Source organism: Pelobates fuscus, chromosome 3, assembly GCF_036172605.1.
Source record: "Pelobates fuscus isolate aPelFus1 chromosome 3, aPelFus1.pri, whole genome shotgun sequence".
NCBI lineage: Eukaryota > Metazoa > Chordata > Amphibia > Anura > Pelobatidae > Pelobates > Pelobates fuscus.
Window position 1 is genome coordinate 100,955,752 of NC_086319.1, and position 22,628 is coordinate 100,978,379.

Here is a 22,628-nt window from a genome sequence, read left to right on the forward strand (position 1 = left end):
AGACAGGACTCAAGTTGAGGGTAAAAAAAGAACTCTCTGGCTGCTAGCTTGCATCCCTTTTTATTAGGTGCTCCCATGAAGGGGAGGGACACACACAGTAATGTACATTAACCAATCACACAATAGTTACATCCCACACATAGCCCTCCCCTCTACCTGTAAACTAATTATCTGTACACACAGGAAAATACAATTATCATAGGTAGGGAAAATACAGTTTTTACACAACATTCATAACTCCCAAAATATACATCACATTCGCATAAAAATACATATTCACAATCAATCCATTCAGGGGAATAACATATAAAAAATGGCATGAATCAGACCAGGGGTTCAAAAGTTAGTAAAAGTATCTTTTGTTCCCCCTGGCTCAAACAGTAAAAGTAAAACATCCCCACAATGCATCCTGGCTTCCTCCCTTCTGCCCTGGAGATAATTGGAGAAGGAATCTAATTATCTCCAAAGACAGAGCCAAACTCCATTACCCACATGGCAGACAAAAAGACAGTAAAAGACATAAAATTACATACTGATACATTTAGTACATAAAACACACATTTCTACATATCCCCAGATAGCTTTGATCTGACTGCACATTATTAGATGTATGGCACTCAGATCACACGAATAAGCCTTTCTGCAGAGAAAATAAACAGTTTAACCTGCAGGGCCATAGTCCAAAGGCAAGAGGCGGGCAAGCAGCCCCCTCCAAGGACACGTGGCGAGGTCGGTTTCGCCACACTTCTCCCCTTTGCCCCCCAGACTAACAGGGTATCTGACCTCCTGCCGGTTAGTGCCCTGGTTAGTCCAGCAACCCACCCACGAAGCACAAACAGCAGTACAGCCCACCCACAATAAATGTTTACTCCACCTGGATAAAGTAGCAACTTGTCCATGTCCAGGTGCCTCACCACGGCTGTGTGGGGAGCTGGTAGACTGCCTTGGTGGGTTGCTGAGTGGGCAGAGACCAGCGGTACTCTGCCCTGGTGCCAGCGCTACCACAGAAGTAGCCTGATTGGAGCCTGGTTGTGGGAGGGGGAGACCGACCGTCTCCCCTCTGGGTACACAGCTCTGGGGCTGGGGGACAGGACCGACCGTCCCTACCCCTTGGGCTGTAAGTGCAGAGACTACGGTCCCATCTGCACAGTTGCGGGGCTCAACATCACCCCTTGGTGGGTTAGGCTGCCGCTGGAGAGAGGGTGTAACAAGCTCCTCTCTCTGGACTGTCAACTGCCGCTGGGGAGAGGGGTTAACAGGCTCCTCTCCCTGACACTCTCTCTGCTGGTGGAGAGGGGGACCAGCTGTCTCCCCTTTCATTATTTTGTCCTGCTGCTGGGGTGTGAGACTGACGGTCTCTGCTCCCTGCAGGACACACTGCCGCTGGGGAGGAAGGATGACATCTTCAGCTCCTTCGGGTTCACACTGTCGCTGGGGAGGAAGGACGACACCTTCGGCTCCCTGGGTTACACACTGCTGCTGGGGAGGACGGACGACACCATCAGCTCCCTGGGGTACGCACTGCCGCTGGGGAGGAAGGACGGCACCTTCCGGTCCCTGGGATACACACTGCCGCTGGGGAGGAAGGATTGCACCTTCAGCTCCCTGGGGTACACACTGCCGCTGGGGAGGAGAAATATCACTTACCTCCCCCTGGTACTCCGGCTGCTGCTGGGGGGGAGGTCGATGCTCTCCACTTTCTGTAACTCCAGCTCTAGTTGGGGATCTGGGCCAGTTGCCCAGCATCCCTGTAGGGCCGGTGGAGAGATCTCGGTCCCATTCCACCTGCCTGCAGGGGGTCCTCCCAGGACCAGTCTATGAGGTCCTCTACCTCGGGTACCTCTGGTTGCTGTTGGGGAGGGAGACCGGTTGTCTCTTCCTCCAATAACACATTCTGCCGCTGGGGAGTGAGACCGACTGTCTCCCCTCCCTGTAAAACATACTGCCGCTGGGGATCTGGGCCGGGTGCCCAGCATCCCTGTTGGGCCGGTAGAGAGACCTCGGTCCCATCTCCACCGGCCACCTCGGTTTCTTCCTCGTCCCACTCTACCTGTGGCTGGAGTTTCTCCCAACGTGCCCACTGGCCTTCCCTCAACGCCCTGTGTTGAAGGTTCCGGGTCACCATGTCCCACACGAACCGCACGTATTTCTCCTCTGGATTGGGTCCGTAAAACTTCAGGTGTAACCCTACCATCGTGCCAAACTCTAGTACGGAGTAGCTATACGCCATGCTTGCTGTAGCCACTGCTGGTTCCATTATGTTGCTGAAGATAAGGACGCTGCACAACTCCACACGTTACCGGTGTCTCCGAGCTGCTTCTCCTCGCACTAGGACGCCATCCCACCGCTTGCCACCAATGTAACGGATCAACTGGCACCCCGACTGGGTACCTCCGTTGAAAGATGCTCCTAGCGCTTCCAGAGGACTCCAAGCACTCCACCAGACACCATAAGCACCGCAGGCTGCAGCTATCTCCCTTCAGAACGAAGCAGGAACAAGCTCTTACAAGAGCTCAGTGATTATAGCAAGGGAATATGCCTAGCATAGCAATCCCTTGTAGCAGATTCCCCCAATAAGAGACAGGACTCAAGTTGAGGGTAAAAAAAGAACTCTCTGGCTGCTAGCTTGCAGCCCTTTTTATTAGGTGCTCCCATGAAGGGGAGGAACACACACAGTAATGTACATTAACCAATCACACAATAGTTACATCCCACACATAGCCCTCCCCTCTACCTGTAAACTAATTATCTGTACACACAGGAAAATACAATTATCATAGGTAGGGAAAATACAGTTTTTACACAACATTCATAACTCCCAAAATATACATCACATTCGCATAAAAATACATATTCACAATCAATGCATTCAGGGGAATAACATATAAAAAATGGCATGAATCAGACCAGGGGTTCAAAAGTTAGTAAAAGTATCTTTTGTTCCCCCTGGCTCAAACAGTAAAAGTAAAACATCCCCACAATGCATCCTGGCTTCCTCCCTTCTGCCCTGGAGATAATTGGAGAAGGGATCTAATTATCTCCAAAGACAGAGCCAAACTCCATTACCCACATGGCAGACAAAAAGACAGTAAAAGACATAAAATTACATACTGATACATTTAGTACATAAAACACACATTTCTACATATCCCCAGATAGCTTTGATCTGACTGCACATTATTAGATGTATGACACTCAGATCACACGAATAAGCCTTTCTGCAGGGAAAATAAACAGTTTAACCTGCAGGGCCATAGTCCAAAGGCAAGAGGCGGGCAAGCAGCCCCCTCCAAGGACACGTGGCGAGGTCGGTTTCGCCACAGTGGCTGTCTCCTGCCTCAGAGTTATGGGCGGGAGATTGCCGTCCGTCGGCGCCATCTTGGATTTTCGGCTCCGAGTTTTGAGATCTCTCTAAGTGAGAGTTTAGCGTTTTTTGCTTTAATTTTTTCGTAGCCATGTTGTGCAGGGATGTTTACCCGTCGTGGTATGTGCTTCCTGCACAGTTTGTGTTGCTGTTATAGCCAATTCAGTGCCGCGGGCCGGGAGAGCTCCGGTTTTGCACGTCCGCTCACATGCGTGGTCAGGACACGCCCCTTGTTTTTTCATTTTTTGTTGTTGTTATCATTGAATATAACCCCTGCATGTAAACACCAGGCCTGGAAGTGATCCTTGGTTGTACCTTCTGCTTTAGATTTTACATCACTGTAGCTCAAGGCACGCTTTGCCGTAAAGCACAGTAAGGTTTGCAGCCAGCAGAGCAAGTTCAAGTAGGTCTGTCATCATTCCCTACATTATAATCATTTTTATGAAATATGTACATTGATTGTGCTATAATGTCATTGATGGTAAAAGGTGTAAGATACAGTAGGTGCTATGATGGCAAATCCTTGGGTTGAAAAAACTTGATAAAATACAGGAACCCTGCCCTCACCTTTTGTGATTCCCACAGCACTGACCGATGCTCCATCAGCCGAAGAAAGAATATGGTGGCACCCGTGAGGGAGAGCTTCAGGAAAATATACCTACCTTTCACCTGCACCCAGGGCCACCGCACCGTAAGTGGGGATATCACAATTAGGGGTCTTGACAAAATATGCAAAGACCCCCACAGAAAACAATGTTGCTTTTATATATTACTTTTCACATTCAATCTACAGGGTTATCCCCTAAAGTGAGAATTGTAGGGAATGCAAAGTGAATTTCAAATATTTTCCAAGTCAGCTTTGTTACCAGTCTATCTACTTCAGTCTCAAATTTGAAATTAACCTTGAATTCCAATCAATCCTCACTTCAGTGAATAACTTTATAAATCTAATGTGTTTTCACAATGACATTTTTTTTCATACACTTGTTATTGAATTATATCAATAACAGGCTTGTGGTGTTCTGATATTAGAATTGGACCTAAATGTGACCCTAAATTTCATCTTCTACTCCAAATCATGTAAACAAAGATGTCTGTCAATTATTAGTCACAATTCAGTATATTTCATTTATAATAAAAGCCATGCACTCCAATAATATGTATAATGCAGAAATGGGACCCTCACATGTCCCTAGGCCTAAACGGTGAAAGTCAATGTGGTAAATGAATGTTCTATAGAGAGTGATGTCTCCATTTTATGATGTTTTTAACTTTATAACACTTTTTATACTTTGTTTTTGATTACATGGATTGGAGCTCTGAAGTACAGATGTGACCAGTTATGGCACAATCTGTTTGCAGAATTATTTGCCCAGTTTGCAATTTTTTCAACACTGATGTCAAAGGCAGGGCCGTCTTTAAGGAGGGGCAAACGGGGCAGCTGCCCTGGGCCCAGTTATTCATGGGGGGCCCAAAGCAGCTGCCCCGTGGGCCCTGCTGCCTGCAATAACATTTAAAATAAAATAAAAAATATTTCCCTACCTAATGGGCCCGCGGTACTAGTATTGCGGCTGCACCGGGGCCCGCACACAAAGGGGGCTCACCGGTGGCCCATACCCTTAGGGCCACCCAGTTAGCATGTTCCAGCAGGGGTCCGGTCGGCGCTGTGGCCCTTTAACAGCGCGACCGGGCCCTTGCTTAACGGCTGCATGGGAGGAAGTGACTTCCGCGAATCACTTCCTCCCACCTCACAGACATCGGGCCATGCGGGAGGCTGCTTAGCCAGGATCCAGTGAGGAGGAGGAGCAAGCAGAGCCAGACTCCCAACTACCCCAGCCAGCACACTGGACCACAGGGAAGGAAGCCTCTTTCAAAGGTAGGAAACTGAAGAGTGTCTGTCTGTGTGTGTGTGTGTGTGTCAGTATGTTTGCCTGTGTGTCAGTATGTCTGTGTTTGTCAGTATGTCTGTCTGTGTGTGTCAGTATGTCTGTGTGTGTGTGTCAGTATGTTTGTCTGTGTGTCAGTATGTATGTCTGTGTGTGTCAGTATGGCTGTGTGTGTGTGTGTCAGTATGTCTGTGTGTGGGTGTGTCAGTATATCTGTGTGTGTCAGTATGTCTGTGTGTGTGTCAGTATGTATGTCTGTGTGTGTGTCAGTATGTCTGTGTGTGTGTCAGTATGTATGTCTGTGTGTCAGTATGTATGTGTGTGTGTCAGTATGTCTGTCTGTGTGTCAGTATGTATGTCTGTCTGTGTGTCAGTATGTATGTATGTGTGTCAGTATGTCTGTCTGTGTGTCGGTATGTATGTCTGTGTGTCAGTATGTATGTGTGTGTGTCAGTATGTCTGTCTGTCTGTGTGTCAGTATGTATGCATGTGTGTCAGTATGTCTGTCTGTGTGTCAGTATGTATGTCTGTGTGTGAGTTTGTATGTCTGTGTGTGTGTCAGTATGTATGTCTTTGTGTGTGTCAGTATGTCTGTGTGTGTGTCAGTATGTATGTATGTCTGTGTGTGTCAGTATGTATGTCTTTGTGTGTGTCAGTATGTATTTGTGTGTGTCAGTATGTATGTCTTTGTGTGTGTCAGTATGTCTGTGTGTGTGTCAGTATGTATGTCTTTGTGTGTGTCAGTATGTCTGTGTGTGTGTCAGTATGTATGTATGTCTGTGTGTGTGTCAGTGTGTATGTCTGTGTTTGTCTGTGCTTAACTGCAGAACAGTAAGAGTGCCAATGTCCACCAAAGGACCATGGAGCAATGGAAGAAGGTTGCCTGGTCTAAGGAATCACATTTTCTTTTAGACCAGGTGGATGCACGGGTGCGTTTCCATCATTTACCTGGGGAACAGATGGCAGCAGGATACACTATTGGAAGAAGCTAGGCCAGCTGATGCATTGTTATGCTGTGGCTTATGTCCTGCTGGAAGACCTTGGGTCATAAAATTCATGTGGATGTAACTTGACAAGTACCATCTACTTAGAGATTGTTGCAGACCTTCATGGCAATGGTATTTCCGGATGGCAGTGGCCTCTTTCAGCAGGACAATGTACCCTGCCACACATTGTTCAGAACACATTCAAAAGTCTTGTGGAGTCCATGCCGCGATGCATCAGAGCTGTTTTGGCAGCACGAGGGGGTCCTACACAATATTAGGCAGTTGGTTTTAATGTTGTTGCTGATCAGTGTATATGTTTATTTACTAAAATTGGAATTCCTTAAGATTTACAGATATCAGTTCAACTTATTTAATAAACTGGAAAATATTTCAAAAGCAGGAATTATCAAACTGATAACTTTGGCAATATTTTTTTATAGTTAGCCTTGCAATGTTTTACCAAATTCAGGATTTTATACTGCAAAATCAGATCCTGTAAATCTTAAATATTCTATTTACTTCTCTTTTGTATGGTTATTTGTGAATTTTCTGTAAAACATTAAGTGACACTCTAAGCACCAAAAAAAATGATGTGGTTTTGGTGTATTGCTGCAGTTTCACTGCTCAATTCTTTTTAGTTTAGGGGTTAAATTACTTTGCTTTTGCAGCCCCAGCCTTATCCCCCCTGCCTGTGAGTTACATTTAATTCTTACACAAGTCATGTAAAGAGAGATTTTTATAAAGTATGTTTCATTTAGAATTTCTTATTCCCAGCTCTGGTTTATAGCTTCTAAAGTAAAAAAAAACTGTGCTGTAAGACTTGTTTGAAAACAAAACTATGTTTCTCACGCAGGCTGTGTCAGTTACAGTAGGGGAGGCGTGACTAGCGCTGTATAAACCGAAAAAAAGTGATTGGACTCTTTAATGGCACAGAATTGAGCAGTGAGACTTCATAGGCATTGTCTATACACCAAAACTGCTTCATTAAGCTAAAGTTGTTTTGGTGCTTAGAGTATCCCTTTAATTTGTATTCGTATAGGTGAAGTACATCACTGTATTGCTTCTGGGTCTATAACAGTTGAAAGACCAAAACTGAATATTCCAACCTTTATTAAACTCTGTACTGCACAGCTATGAGGGGTGCAAATGGTTAACACAGATCACTGTTACAACAATACAGGGGAGGATGGGGACAGACTATACTGAAACCAGACAAAAACGGTTATTATTTTTTTTCTTTCACTGACCAATAGCATCACCCACAGATTGCTTTTGCTAGATTTTGAGCATGCTCTGCTGTCAAAGTGGGGAGTGATTCCCCCTTCATTTTTTTTTTTTTTCCCCACTGGACTTATGGAGAGGCGAATGCAGGAAGCAAGCTTGTTCAGTGTGTGTGTTTACAAGCAAGACTGACTTAGTCAGCAAATACTGCTCTAGCGAGCTTGGCCAATGAGAAGCTTCCCCAGCCTGCTTGGGAGATTCAGAGTTGGAGCAGTATGCATGCAGTAATGTGAGGCAGGTCTTCCTTGCTGCCGATAGCTAAATAAAATGGGGTCTGGCTCCAGAAAATACTTGGGTTTCCCTTCCATGCAGAGCCCTGGAGCCATCAGAGGACGCATCTACAATCTAGCAAGCCCTGACAGCAGGATCCTTATGGAATGAGAAGGCTCTGCATGATCCTTCATTTGAAGATGAAATGCTTTTCCCGTTACCTGCCTTACATCTTCAGACCTCCAAACACCATCCTCTCCTCTAGCTGCCACACAGAAGGTACAGATCATCAAAGGGTGGGTATGTGGGTGGGTGTGAAAATATATTTAAAAAAAAAAAAAAAGAGTGGGACGGGAGGAAGCCTGACTTCCCAAAAGATCACAGCTAGCTGAGCTAGCCATTTCTGCCAAAAAAAAAGCTTAGATGTGAAATAGTCTTTCTGCTGGGACATGTGTTATGCATCTCAGTGAACTAGTGATTCTAGATTCTACAACATTGTGTCATTAAGTCCCAGGGTTCTAACGGTACTTAGAGAACCTTCATTGTCATTCTGGAAAAACAATTCAATTTTCAGTCATTACGTCTACTTTAATTCTTGTGTGTGCATAGTCCTTCTTAGACAAGTCCCTTATGCCTGAGTGCTGAATAACCCACTTTATAGTGTGTATATACTTTGACACTGAATGCTCTATGCAGTTTTTTTTTTTAATCTTTTATCCTTAAAGAGTTGATATGGGAGATTTGTTAAGCTTTCCATTTTTCTTTTGTATATGTGATTGCTTTTCCGGGGAATACTTATAAAAAAGAATGTAAAAAAACATTTGTAGTTTATAAATTAAAGTGCATAGCAGGACAGTATTTGTGATCTCTATAACAGCTGTTCTATTGCAGAATTTGATATCAAAATAGCATATGCATGCTTGATTTGTTTAGATATACTAGTGATAGAGGTTGTCACTTCTGAAGCTGCTTCGTAATATTAAATTGTAATAATAGTGACAGCAATAGGATTTATGATATACTGAATGTATTAAGCAGAAACATAATTAAAGAAGGACGGGGCGGGATGATTGATTGCTGGCATGAATCAAATTGTATATAAACCTAGATGGCATTATCACAATAATGAAAGTTCTCTTTTCAATTTGACAACCGTGTTTTTAGATTACATTTTTAGAAACATTTCCTTTAGTTGAAAACCTGACAGGTAGTATTTGTGTTACATTTCTCAAATCCTAAGTAGGGATGCTACCAGTACTACTGCGGAAGCAGCCATCTTGCGCCTTTAGCTGACTTCTCCAAATCAAACCATCACCATAGCAACATAGTACCAACATGCTACCAAATCTTTAATTACAGTGCATTGCTGCATTCCTGAGAGAGCTAGTTTTAGAATTGTTGTCAGCAGGTTTTGTACATTTTTTGGGATATTGCCACACATGCTTGATTATTCATTCAAAATTCGTATTTAATATAATTTTTGGGAAGTATAAAAGCTGGTATTTTCATTTAAAATTGATTTGTTGAGTAAGAACTAACACTTAAAGTGTAGGCATAACCTGCCTGTTAGAATACAATTTCCAACCGGCATTTATAAAAACATTTGGAACTTAGCTGGGTTTATCTAAATTTTGGATGCTTCATAGTGCACCAAAATACACGGTTTAATAGATAAAGCCCATAGTCATCAGCCTGTTTTTAATTATTTATAATCATGTTCTTTCAGACTCCACAATCATAACAGGCAAGCAGACATCATTTTAACTTGGCACTGTTGTATGTTTTTTTACAATCTTATTCTGTGCAGTGGATTTGTGAAGCAGTTTTTGTGTGATGTGCTGAAATCAGCAAGGGATCCGAAAGAGTAGCCTATGCAACATTCTGGCCATCGTTGTTTTTGCTAATCTAAGTGTTTTTACATCATTATCTAGTAGTTCCCAGGTTCCCAAGATATTTCCAAAATGGACATCAAGATACAATGAGTGAGCCAGAGAGTATCTAGAAAAATAACAGAAACATTTGAAGACAGAAACCAGTTAGTGGTTTAAGCAGCGTCTTGAATACATATTTTTTTTCTTGTTAAAGTGTTCAACGTTTCATCGCCATGTCTATTTTATATTTTGTCATGTGAATGTCGCAAAGTGTAAATGTGGAATTTGTCGTTAAACATATTTAATGTGGTCGCTGGAGGCGAAAAAGTTTGAGGATTAATCTAAAGCACTGTCTTTTAACCTTATTTTGACAGGAACCAAAATTACATAGACAGCATTAGCTTGATGATCCATTCTTCAACTGTAAAATGAAATCAGCGAGCCATTCTTGAAGTGTAATATAATTAACAGTAAGATAGATTTAGCAAACACCTTAATTAGAATCTCCATACTGATAGAGAGGCATTGCAGTTGAGAAGGCAGTCCCGCTACAGTAACTAATTTATCTTGGGCAGGCACCTGGGGTTTGATGAATATAATGTGCCTACCTTTCTATACAGAAATGTAAAGATTAAAACATATACTTACCTGAAGATTGCTTTTAATTTCTGTAAGATACCTACTTCAGTTGTGCGCTGAAGCCTGCTGTAGTGGTTATGGTGCGATGAGTGCCCTGGCACTATCTCAGTGTAATTTGTCAAACTGTCTTAGCATGGTTTGACAAATACCTGAGCCCACTTGGCTTCCAATCTACTTGAGCTGGAGAATCCAGATGCCAATGTAGGTGTAGGTTCATTCATTGCCTGAGAGCGTCATCTGAGCGTTCTCACTGAATGAATGAATTAAACGAGTTCATGTATTGAACAAACTGACATCTAGCTTTTCTGATCTATAACGCAATGTTGTCACACATACTAGACCACATGTAGTTTTTGCTTTCTAGACTCTCTTTAAATAACTTGAGTAATAAAAAAAACATTGCACAGAAAAGTATGGATTGACATTAAAGGAACTGTAGGGGTACGATAACAACATCATTTAGATCCTTTAACATTTTTCTTGGGGAATGGGCGTAGTAATATATTTACAATTCGGGTATAATGTTATTGAAATGTTTTCTGCAACCTGCAGTGAGTAACATCTTATTAAATCTATGGAGAATCTTGTGCCTCCGAGGCATCTTCATCATATAGTGGTCCATTCACAGTCTGCTACCTGTGATTGGCTAATTTTGCCTCTTTATAAATCGCTGGTAAGACCACACCTTGCATATTCGGTGCAATTTTGGGCACCTGTTTTAAAGAAGGATAACATGGCACTAGAAAAAGTGCAGAGACGAGCTACAAAATTGATAAAAGGAATGGAGCATTTTAGTTATGAAGAAAGGTTAAAAAAATTTAAATCTCTTTAGTTTGGAAAAACTGTGCCTCAGAGGGGATATGATAACATTATGCAAATATATTCGGGGCCAGTACAAACCATTGTCTGGAAATCTGTTCATAAACAGGGCTATACATAGGACACAAGGTCACGCATTTAGGCTGGAAGAAAGGAGATTTCATCTAAGGCAAAGAAAAGGTTTTTTTACAGTAAGAGCAATAAGCATATGGAATTCTCTGGAAAAAAACAGGGTTTATAGGCGCTCACTATACCATAAGATAACAATGGGGGCTGCTGTATACAATACAAGGATTCCCAAACCTTGTGTATTGGTGAAACAGAAGATATAGAATGTGGCGTATACTGCGCCCAAATATTATACGTACATACACCTCTGCGAGGAAAAGTTGGTAAAATACCTCGGAATAATAAAACAGAAAAAAATAATAGTGCAATACAGTATATAACAGTGCAAATATCTGTGCTAGGTAACTGTAGGAAAAACACTCACATACGGTAGAGCTATATAAGAGCTCTACTTTTTTCAGCGTGGACGGTATAATCCCCGTCTAAGGATGTAAGATGGTAAAGATGGTACTGGTCCTCCAAATGCACAATGGGGATAAAAGAGAAAGAGACGCTCTGATAGTGTAGTAAGTACTATAAAATCAGGGTAGTAAGATAAAGTAATGTACTTACAATTTGTAGAGCAAGACCTGCTCTAGTTATCACAGCATGGGTGGTACTATCCCCACCTAAGGATATGATGGCACCAGGTAGTTAACAGGACATAAAGGAATAATAAATATCAAATAATAAAAAATAGATGTCTAAATGTATAAAATAGACTATTTATTATAAAATATCACATATAAAAGTATAGGTACAAATGTCCAAAAATAAGGGGGTCCCACTTGACGCGTTTCGCCTCTCCAGAGGCTTTATCAAAAGTGTGGGGTGGTTCCTCAATGTCCTGTATAAGTATGGGTGAGTTGATTGCAGAACGCTACCTGGTGGGTCTTTCTTCCGGTCTCGTGGTGCGTACCGGAAGTGATGTGGTCCGTAGATGCTGGCCTTGATTTGCGTTTCATTGTGGACCGCACGCGTCACAACCGGAAGTGACGCGGGTGATCAGAGTCTTTGCGGTCACATGACTTCTGTTTGGAACGCACGCAACGAAAAAAAGGCATGCGTTGCGTTCCAAAAGTAAAAAGACCTATATCTCCCGCATATAAACATAGGGGGATAGTAGAGAAAAACGAAATAAGTATAAATAAGCTAACCTGTGGCATAATATAACATAGAGACAATATGGGACATATTATAAAAACATGATCTAGGGAGAATCATAGATAAACATACCACTTTACTCGAATATCTATTAGTGGATAAAACTATATAAATAGGCTATAGGTATAATAGGGTTATAGACAATAGAATCTGGCATTTTTATCCTATATCCATAATCAAGAGGACAATATAATCAAGAGGACAAGACAAAACTTTTCCTCGCAGAGGTGTATGTACGTATAATATTTGGGCGCAGTATACGCCACATTCTATATCTTCTATGGAATTCTCTGCCTGAGGAGGTGGTTTTATCAGAATCCATACAGATGTTTAAACTGAAATTGGATAAATACTTGCAAAAACATAACATACAGGGATATCATTTCTAATTAGTGGGGTAATAGCTGCTTGATCCAAGGAGACATCTGACTGCTATTTTGGGGTCAAGAAGGATTTTTTTCCTATTTTGTTGCAAAATTGGAAGCGCTACAGACTAGGTTTTTTGCCTTTTTTTGGATCAACAGCAAAAACATATGTGAGGAAGGCTGAACTTAACAGTTGGATTTTGTGTACTCAGATGTCGGTCTGTGTGTATTCAGCAGTCTTTGTGTGTAGAAAGAAGTCTGTGTGTGTATTCAGCAGTCTGTGTGTGTGTTCAGCAGTTTGTGTGTATTCAGCAGTCTCTGTGTGTGTATGTACTCAGAGAGGGCGTGCCTGAGTTTTGTCCTGCCTAGGGCAGCACAAAACCAGGATACACCGCTTAATACAGGTATACCATAAACCATAAAAGAATACAAAGCAGCCCTGGAAAAAATGGTATGCCAACCCTATAAGTCTATATAGCAGTCTATAGTTTATAGCAGTCTGTGTGTGTGTATGTATTCAGCAGTCTTTGTGTGTGTGTATTCAGCAGCATATGTGCATGCCAGCAAATTCGCTTTACCGCGAATCACCTGTGTGAGCTGTCACACAATTAAGCCTGCATATCCCAGTCCTGTTACACGCATCTGGGTGCTGCTGTTTACAGGTACTAGTAGTCTAGAGATTGGGACATGGGTATATGCTCCGCTATCTGTAAAATACTATTATGCTATTCTCTCTATAATACAGGTCTGTGTATAATATCCTGGCACAGTCAGCACTCCCTGTATAGTGCTGCTCGCTGTATAACACAAGTTTGTGTATAATATCCCAGGACAGTCAGTGCTCCCTGTATAATACAGGTCTGTGTGTATAATATCCAGGGACAGTCAGTGCTCCCTGTATAATACAGGTCTGTGTGTATAATTAATACCCTGGGACAGTCAGTGCTCCCTGTATAGTGTATAGTGCTGCTCTCTGTATAATACAGATCTGTGTGTATAATATTCCAGGACAGTCAGTGCTCCCTGTATAGTGCTGCTCTCTGTATAATACATGTCTGTGTATAACAGTCTGGGACAGTCGGTGCTTCCTGTATAACACAGGTTTGTGTGTGTAATCTCCTGGGACTGCCAGTACCCCCTGTATAGTGCTGCTCTCTGTATAGTACAAGTCTGTGTGTGTAATATCCTGGGACAGTCAGCTCTCTGTATAATACAGGTCTGTGTATAATATCCCGGGGCAGTCAGTGCTCCCTGTATAATACAGGTCTGTGTGTATAATATCCTGGGACAGTCAGTGAACCCTGTATAATGTATAGTGCTGCTATCTGTATAATACAGGTCTGCGTGTACAATATCTCAGGACAGTCAGTGCTCCCTGTATCATACATGTATGTTTGTATAATTAATATCCTGGGACAGTCAGCGATCCCTGTATAGTGTATAGTGCTGCTCTCTGTATAATACAGGTCTGTGTGTACAATATCCCAGGACAGTCAGTGCTCCCTGTATAATACAGGTCTGTGTGTATAATTAAAATCTTGGAACAGTCAGTGCCCCCTGTATAGTGCTTCTCTCTGTATAATACAGGTCTGTGTATAATAGTCTGGGACAGTTGGTGCTCCCTGTATAACACAGGTCTGTGCGTGTAATATCCTGCTGATCCTTCTCTCCTGCTGATCCCTGTATAGTGCTTCCTGTATAGGGCTGCTCTTTGTATAGTACAAGTCTGTATGTATAATATCCTGGGACAGTCAGCTCTCTGTATAATACAGGTCTGTGTATAATATCCCAGGACAGCCAGTGCTCCCTGTATAGTGTATAGTGCTGATCTTTGTATAAAGCAGGTCTGTGTGTACAATATCCCAGGACAGTCAGTACTCCCTGTATAGTGCTGCTCTCTGTATTGTACAGGTCTCTGTATAATATGCCAGGACAGTCAGTGCTCCCTGTATAGTGCTGCTCTCTGTATTGTACAGGTCTCTGTATAATATGCCAGGACAGTCAGCAGTGGCGTCGCTAGGGGGGAAGGGGGGGCAGAGGGGCCATGCCCCCCCCCCACATTATGCTGTGCCCCCCTTGTGCCCCCCCAAATGCCAGCAACCTGCTGGCCATGTGTTAAAATTATATTCCCTCGGGCTGTAACAGCCTGTGACAGCCCGAGGGAATGCAGGGCAGAGCAGCTGGAACTGTGCAGGGGGCTGTCTGGGGCCGGAGGGAGACTGACAGGCTCCCTGGCACAGGCCCCGCCCCCAAACGAAGCCCCGCCTCCCGCACACAAGCCCCGCCCCCGCTGCTGGAAAGGATAGAAGATGGCTGACCCCCAGCAACAGGCTCCAGGGACAGGTAGGCTTAATGTGCTTGTGTGTGTGTGTGTTAGTGAGGAAGTTTGTGTGTCTGTATGTATGGACTCAGCCTCCCTACCACCCTCAGCCTCAGCACCCCCACCACCAGCCTCAGCACCCCACACCACCCTCAGCCTCAGCACCCCCACCACCCTCAGCCTCCCCACCCTCCCCAATAACCTCAGCCTCCCCACCCTCCCCAGTACCCTCAGCCCCACCACCCTCCCCACCACCCTCAGCCTCAGCACCCCCCACCACCCTCAGCCCCACCACCCTCCCAGCCTCACCCCCTCACCACCCTCAGCCTCACCACCCCACCAGCCTCAGCACCCCCCACCACCCTCAGCCTCAGCACCCCCCACCACCCTCAGCATCACCACCTCACCACCCTCAGCATCACCACCCCACCCCAACCACCCGCATCACCCCCTCACCCCAACCACCCGCATCACCCCCTCACCATCCTCAGCATCACCCCCACCACCCTCAGCCTCACTCCTCACCACCCTCAGCCTCACTCCTCACCACCCTCAGCCTCACCCCTCACCCCCCTCAGCCTCACCCCCCTCACCATCAACCCCCCTCCTTCTCACATCACCCCCCTCCTTCTCACATCACCCCCCTCACTCTCACATCACATCACCCCCCTCACTCTCACATCACATCACCCCCCTCACTCTCACGTCAACCCCCCCTCCACTCTCACGTCACCCCCCCTCACTCTCACGTCACCCCTCCTCCACTCTCACATCACCCCTCCTCCACTCTCACATCACCCCTCCTCCACTCTCACATCACCCCTCCTCCACTCTCACATCACCCCCCCTCCTTCTCACATCACCCCCCTCCTTCTCACATCACCCCCCCCTTCTCACATCACCCCCCTCCTTCTCACATCACCCCCCCTCCTTCTCACATCACCCCCCCTCCTTCTCACATCACCCCCCCTCCTTCTCACATCACCCCCCCTCCTTCTCACATCACCCCCCTTCCTTCTCACATCACCCCCCTTCCTTCTCACATCACCCCCCTTCCTTCTCACATCACCCCCGCTCACTCTCACCATCACCCCGCTCTCCCTCTCACCATCACCCCCTCACACCATCACCCGCCATACACACAACACACTTCAGTCTCAGACAAAAACGCAAACATGCTCACAGAGACATACATTCTCACACACAAGGATACTCTCTGTCAGACACACTCTCAGGCACATACACAGGTACTGTGCATCAATGTGTATATGTGACACTTTTTTGTTAATGGGGCCTCATGTTTGAGTTCGCCTAAGGCCTCAAAGTCTAGAGCCGCCTCTGCTCAGCAGTCTGTGTGTGTATGGACTCAGCAGTCTGTGTCTGTGTGTGTATGGACTCAGCAGTCTGTGTCTGTGTGTGTATGGACTCAGCAGTCTGTGTGTGTATGGACTCAGCAGTCTGTGTGTATGGACTCAGCAGTCTGTGTGTGTGTGTCTATGTGTATGGACTCAGCAGTGTGTGTGTGTGTATGGACTCAGCAGTGTGTGTGTGTGTGTGTGTGTGTGTGTATGGACTCAGCAGTGTGTGTGTGTGTGTGTGTATGGACTCAGCAGTGTGTGTGTGTGTGTGTGTGTGTGTGTGTATGGATTCAGCAGTCTGTGTTTGTGTGTTTGTGTGTGTGTGTATGGACTCAGCACTGTGTGTGTGTGTATATATGGACTCAGCACTGTGTGTGTGTGTATATATGGACTCAGCCCACTGTGTGTGTGTATGGACTCGGCAGTCTGTGTGTGTATGGACTCGGCAGTCTGTGTGTGTATGGACTCGGGTGTGTGTGTGTGTGTGTGTGTGTGTGTGTATGGACTCAGCAGTCTGTGTGTTTGTGTGTGTATATATGGACTCAGCAGTCTGTGTGTGTATGGACTCAGCAGTCTGTGTGTGTATGGACTCAGCAGTCTGTGTGTGTATGACCTCAGCAGTCTGTGTGTGTATGACCTCAGCAGTCTGTGTGTGTATGACCTCAGCAGTCTGTGTGTGTGTGTGGGGGTGGACTCAGCAGTCTGTGTGTGTGTGTGTGTGTATGGACTCAGCAGTGTGTGTGTATGGACTCAGCAGTGTGTGTGTCTGTGTGTATGGACTCAGCAATCTGTATGTGTGTATGGACTCAGCAGTCTGTGTGTGTCTGTATCTAGGACTCAGCAGTGTGTGTGTGTGTATGGACTCAGCAGTGTGTGTGTGTGTGTATGGACTCAGCAGTCTGTGTTTGTGTGTGTGTGTGTATGGACTCAGCACTGTGTGTGTGTGTATATATGGACTCAGCAGTCTGTGTGTGTATGGACTCAGCCCACTGTGTGTGTGTATGGACTCGGCAGTCTGTGTGTATATGGACTCAGCAGTCTGTGTGTGTGTGTGGACTCAGCAGTGTGTGTGTATGTGTGTGTGTGTATGGACTCAGCAGTCTATGTGTGTGTATGACCTCAGCAGTCTGTGTGTGTATCTGTGTGTGTGTGTGTGTATGGACTCAGCAGTGTGTGTGTCTGTGTGTATGGACTCAGCAATCTGTATGTGTGTATGGACTCAGCAGTCTGTGTGTGTCTGTATCTAGGACTCAGCAGTCTGTGTGTGTATGGACTCAGCACTCTGTGTGTGTGTGTGTATGGACTCAGCACTCTGTGTGTGTGTGTGTGTATGGACTCAGCACTCTGTGTGTGTGTGTGTGTGTGTGTGTATGGACTCAGCAGTGTGTATGTCTGTGTGTGTGTATGGACTCAGCTGTGTGTGTGTTGGATTCAGCAGTCTGTGTGTAAGTGTAAAAATCAGCCTGTGTGCATTCAGCAACGTCTGTGTGCATTCAGCAACGTCTGTGTGTGTGTATTCAGAAGTTTCTCGGTGTTCGTATTTGTGTACTGTGTGTATGTTCTCGGTGTTCGTATTTGTGTACTGTGTGTATGTACTCAGCAGTCTATCAATAATTACAATTTTTATTCCTGTGAGTTGTTGTGTAGGAAGGGCCCAGTGCACTGCTTTGCCCGGGGACCCTTAACACTGTTAAGATGGTACTGCTTGTGTGTGTCAGTGAGCTTCTATTTATTGAGCATGTGTGTGTCCCTGAACATCTTTGTAGTGAGCCTTGTGTTTATACAAGTGAGTTTGTCTGTAGTAAGCCTGTGTGCGAGTCAGAGAGTTTTTTGTCTGTCAGTGAGCCTATTTGCGCATGTCAGTGAGCTTGTGTGCTCACTGTACTATATATATATATATATATATATTGACCTTTAGGAATGGTATACATTTTTTTCCAGGGCTACTTTCCAGTTTGGCTCTGCCAGCGAGTGCGCTTTACCGCTGAATCATCTGTGTGAGCTGCCGCACACTTTAGCCCTGTTACACGCATCTGGGAGCTGCTGTATAATATAATTATTTTTGTGAACTAATGTATGTTCTATGGTGTAGACACAACTCTCTGACTGAAGCACATGTGCGCAAGGTCTTTCTATATTTGTACTTGTACACCACTGATACCCAACTCACCTAAAAGTGATAAAATGTACCTGCCTGATATAGATGCAGGGCCCACACTTCCTATAAGGCGACTTAGGCAGAGCCTCAGGCGGCTGCAGCACTGCGCGGGCCGGCGCATCTATTAGGGTGCACCGGCCCAAGTATGAGGGATCATCAGGAGAGAATCTCCTCTCCGGTCCGCGGTACAGGAACAGGACTCGGTGTGCACCGGCCGGGTACAGGAAACAGAAGCTCCTTTACCGCGGACCGGACAGGAGCTAGGCCATGTTACACAGGGTGGGGGCGGACAGGAGAACATGGGGGGGAAGAGACCACTAAGGGAGGGTCTGACTGTGTGTGTGTGTGTGGCTGTGTGTGTGTGTGACTGGCTGCCTCTGTGTGTGTGAGTACCTGTGTGACTGTCTGCCTCTGTGTGTGTGTGTGTGTGTGTGTGTGAGAGAGAGGCTGTATGTATGTGACTGTCTGTCTCTGTGTGAGTGTCTGTGGGGGTGAGGGGGGCGCTGCAAAGATTTTTCGCACAGGGTGCCTAAGGGCCTAAGGCCGGCCCTGTGTGTATGCCTCTGTCAGTGTGTGTATATGTCTCTGTCAGTGTGTGTGTCTGTCAGAGAGTGTGTGTCTGTTTAGGTACCTGCCCCCCTCCGATCACATTGGGGTTTTTACTCACCTTTTTCCCCCACGCCGTGCAGGTTTTGCCGTGGCTTGTCCTGCCTCCGTTGCCGAGTTCATCAATCTTTATGATCTCAGCTAAGCCAATCATATAGGAAAGCATTGGGAGATATTGCGCATGTTCTGTATGGGTAACATTCAGCGCCTCCATGCAGAGCACTGACACAAGACTCTCTAGTGGCCGTCTGAGTGACAGCCACTAGAGGTCTTAGTAGGCAGCAATGTAAACACTGCTTTTTCTCTGGAAATGCAGCGTTTACATTGAAAAGGCTACAGGGACAGGCTATAGGCACCAGAACCACTACATTAAACTGTAGTGGTTCTGGTGACTATAGTGTCCCTTTAAAAAAAAAAAAAAACTGGATCCTAACTTTTTTAGCTGGCTCCTAGATTCCAAACAAATTTGTCAAGCTCTGCTATAGAGTATTCCTTTAAGAGCCATTGGAAGAAGAAGGAAAAAAAAATAGACAAGGAACATATACCCTCAAACTGCCAATGGATTAATAAGCACACATGTAAAATGTGAGGTTACGTGTACGGTCTTGGTGATTACATATTTACCTAATGTGTTTGAAATTATAAGGAGAAACAAAAAAATATTGCTAGAAGTTGCAATTTCATGTAAGCAAGGCTATGGTGAAAAAAATGGAAACTATAGATTTGAATTTCATTCTGAGGTTTGACCCTGTGATTAAATATTTACGACTCCGGCTTTAGTTATCAGCATCTCTGACTTGTTAAATTGCAATCTTGCATTCAAATAAAAAAAAATCTAGAAATTACATTTTAAATATTTATTCAATGTTCTCTAAGGAGTCTGGAGTTGCATGAGAGCATTTTTACTAGAACCAGATAAATAAACGCATTGCCATAAAATAGTCATTCGAAAGGACATATGACTTTAAAAGACAAACCAATTTGCCATGTTGGATAAAGAATGGTTTTACACTAGTTATTGTGTTCTTTATTTTAAAAAGAAATAATTGCATCCAGTCATTTTAGCAGCTATTTAAGCACTGCGTCAATTGATTGCAAGGTAGAAGAAAAAAGTAAATTATAATTTTTTACTATTACTGCAGCATTTCCATACAAAATCATGATCTTATCACTGCTTCAGTATTATTTCACATTACTGGTGGGTCCTGGGCAGAGCATTTATTTATGAGCCGCCTCTCCGACCCGACTTGTATTGCTAAGAACTTGTCAGGCCATATAATAAAATGTAAATTAAAAGTATAAATATTTTTTAAAAAATGCACAAACAGTTGTTCCCCATGCAGTAAACCCGATTTAACCCCTTAAGGACACATGACATGTGTGACATGTCATGATTCCCTTTTATTCCAGAAGCTTGGTCCTTAAGGGGTTAAACTGCGTCATTCTACATTTTATTTTACCTTGTATTCATTGAAGAGTTTTATCCCATACAAATGTTTTACACAAATACTCTTATTTCTTTGTATCATTGGATAAACAGCTCTTTTAATATCATCTGTAATTTGTAGTACGTATTGAGGTCACCATGAAGCAAAGTGAGAAGAAACTAAACGTATTGGAAATTTGAGGATTATAGTCTAACTAAAAGAACTTGGATTTTAATTGCATGTCACAAAATGATTGAAATCCTGTTTTAATTGCATATAATATAAATCAAGACTGGTGTCAGTAATATATCTTACATTCTGGAGCACACATCCATCTGAAAAAATGATCAATAATTTGTCTAAAAATAGTATCTACAGGTTTTAAAAACTGGATATCTAAGTGTAACAGAGTCTCATTAAAACAATGCAAGGCCAGGCCTGGCTCATATTCATATGTAAGATGAATGTGCTTTACTTAGATGGAAAATATATTGCTGTTTTTTATCAGGTGGAGGGCTGAGGGTCAAACCAGAAAACCAAGGGCATTTATATGATGCAGAAGGTCAACAGATTACTCTGTTACAAGGTCAGGATCCCAGTGTAAATCTGTGGCAATTATTTAGCTTATTTTCCTCAAGGCTAAATGTTTTTTTTGTTTTTTTGTTTTTTAAGAAACAGAGGTTTTAACCCCTTAAGGACACATGACATGTGTGACATGTCATGATTCCATTTTATTCCAGAAGTTTGGTCCTTAAGGGGGTGAACACTCTTTTTCACTCTAATTAACGTCAAATTGCAATCATATATTTTCATCCAGGGATCTAACTTGTGGACACCTGTGTCCTATTGCTTTGAGATCTTGGTTTGACCATTGGGGTACACTGACCTCCTTGTTATATATTTTGTACCAGTTCAAGATGGCAATGTGCTGTGTCCAAAAAAAAGGCCTTTATCAACACATAGAACACCACAGCACGCAATGTGTGTTGTGTTGTGTTTTTCTATGGTTGATAAAGTTTTTTTCTATAATAAATGTTTTATAGAAACAAACTTTATACATACTGAACATAAGACAGGAAAAGAATGTACTTTCACATTATCCTGATCAAATATGGTTTTCAGTCCACATTACGCAAGCATTTAAATTTTTTATATAATTTATTCAAGCACAGCTTCATACTTTAAAATCTAAATGTGTAGTCGATCATGATGTGTAGCGATCAAAGTTTGACACATTGTCTGTTCAGAAGGGCTCTTTCCATAGCATCGATGTAATGCGTGGTTATTTTAGTTATTGTCACCTTTCTGTCAGCTCGTGTCAGTCTGTTTATTCTACTCTGACCTCTCTCACTGAAAGCCATTTTGTAACCATAACAACAACTATTTATTGAATATGTCCCTTACGGTTCCTATTAAAACACTTTCTAATGGTAAAAAAAAAAACACCATAACATAAGATAGCATAATGAAATGATTGAGAAGATAGTCACTTTATTGAGACACTAGATGGCACCAAATATTTGAGTAAAGCACAGTTCGTAACTCAAATAGGGATAAGGATCTTTTCTTTCAAATCAAGAATCTTCCTATAACAGAGATTATTTCAGAACAATGATTAGATTAGAAGCACATTTTTTTAATCTAACTAGTTCATTGAATCTACTACCATCATCAGCATTATTCATATGATTAATTCTCGTCATGACACAATCTGTAAAATAAATAAATTAATGACAAATATGTCAGTGATTATAAGTTGAAGCTTACACGCTGCGTCTGGAACTGGGCTTGATGTTTTATGACCCCCCTCCACCTGTTCAAATGCCTTTTCAATATCATGGGATATATATCATGGGGGGGAGAGCTGACAATCAAAGTGGAGGGTGTTTGGAGAGTTGTTTGGGTAAAGGTTCCCTAAACATGTTTTATATTTGTAGCTTTATTTTTTTCAAGATCTGAGCATGTTTCAGTCATATTACTCAACATTTTTTTTAAATTATTCTGAATTTGAATAACACTGAAGAATATCCCCTTCTAGATACCGTTGTAGGTGTATGAAAATATAG

At 43.5% G+C, this 22,628-nt stretch overlaps 1 protein-coding gene across 3 annotated transcripts in view; it reads left to right on the forward strand.

Annotated features, from left to right (window-relative positions):
* The first annotated feature begins 7,592 nt into the window (after nucleotides 1–7,592).
* LOC134602471 (protein kinase C delta type-like) overlaps nucleotides 7,593–22,628 on the forward strand; it is a 64,986-nt gene continuing 49,950 nt past the window's right edge. For 2 of the 3 annotated variants that reach the window (XM_063447390.1, XM_063447389.1), the window contains exon 1: nucleotides 7,593–8,006. Coding sequence is in view for 1 of the 3 variants with exons in the window: in XM_063447387.1 (XP_063303457.1) it covers nucleotides 7,895–8,023 (129 nt within the window). In the remaining 2 variants the exon portion in view is untranslated. Of the gene's footprint in view, nucleotides 8,024–22,628 lie in introns of all 3 variants that reach the window. The other variant, XM_063447387.1, reaches the window with a different exon arrangement.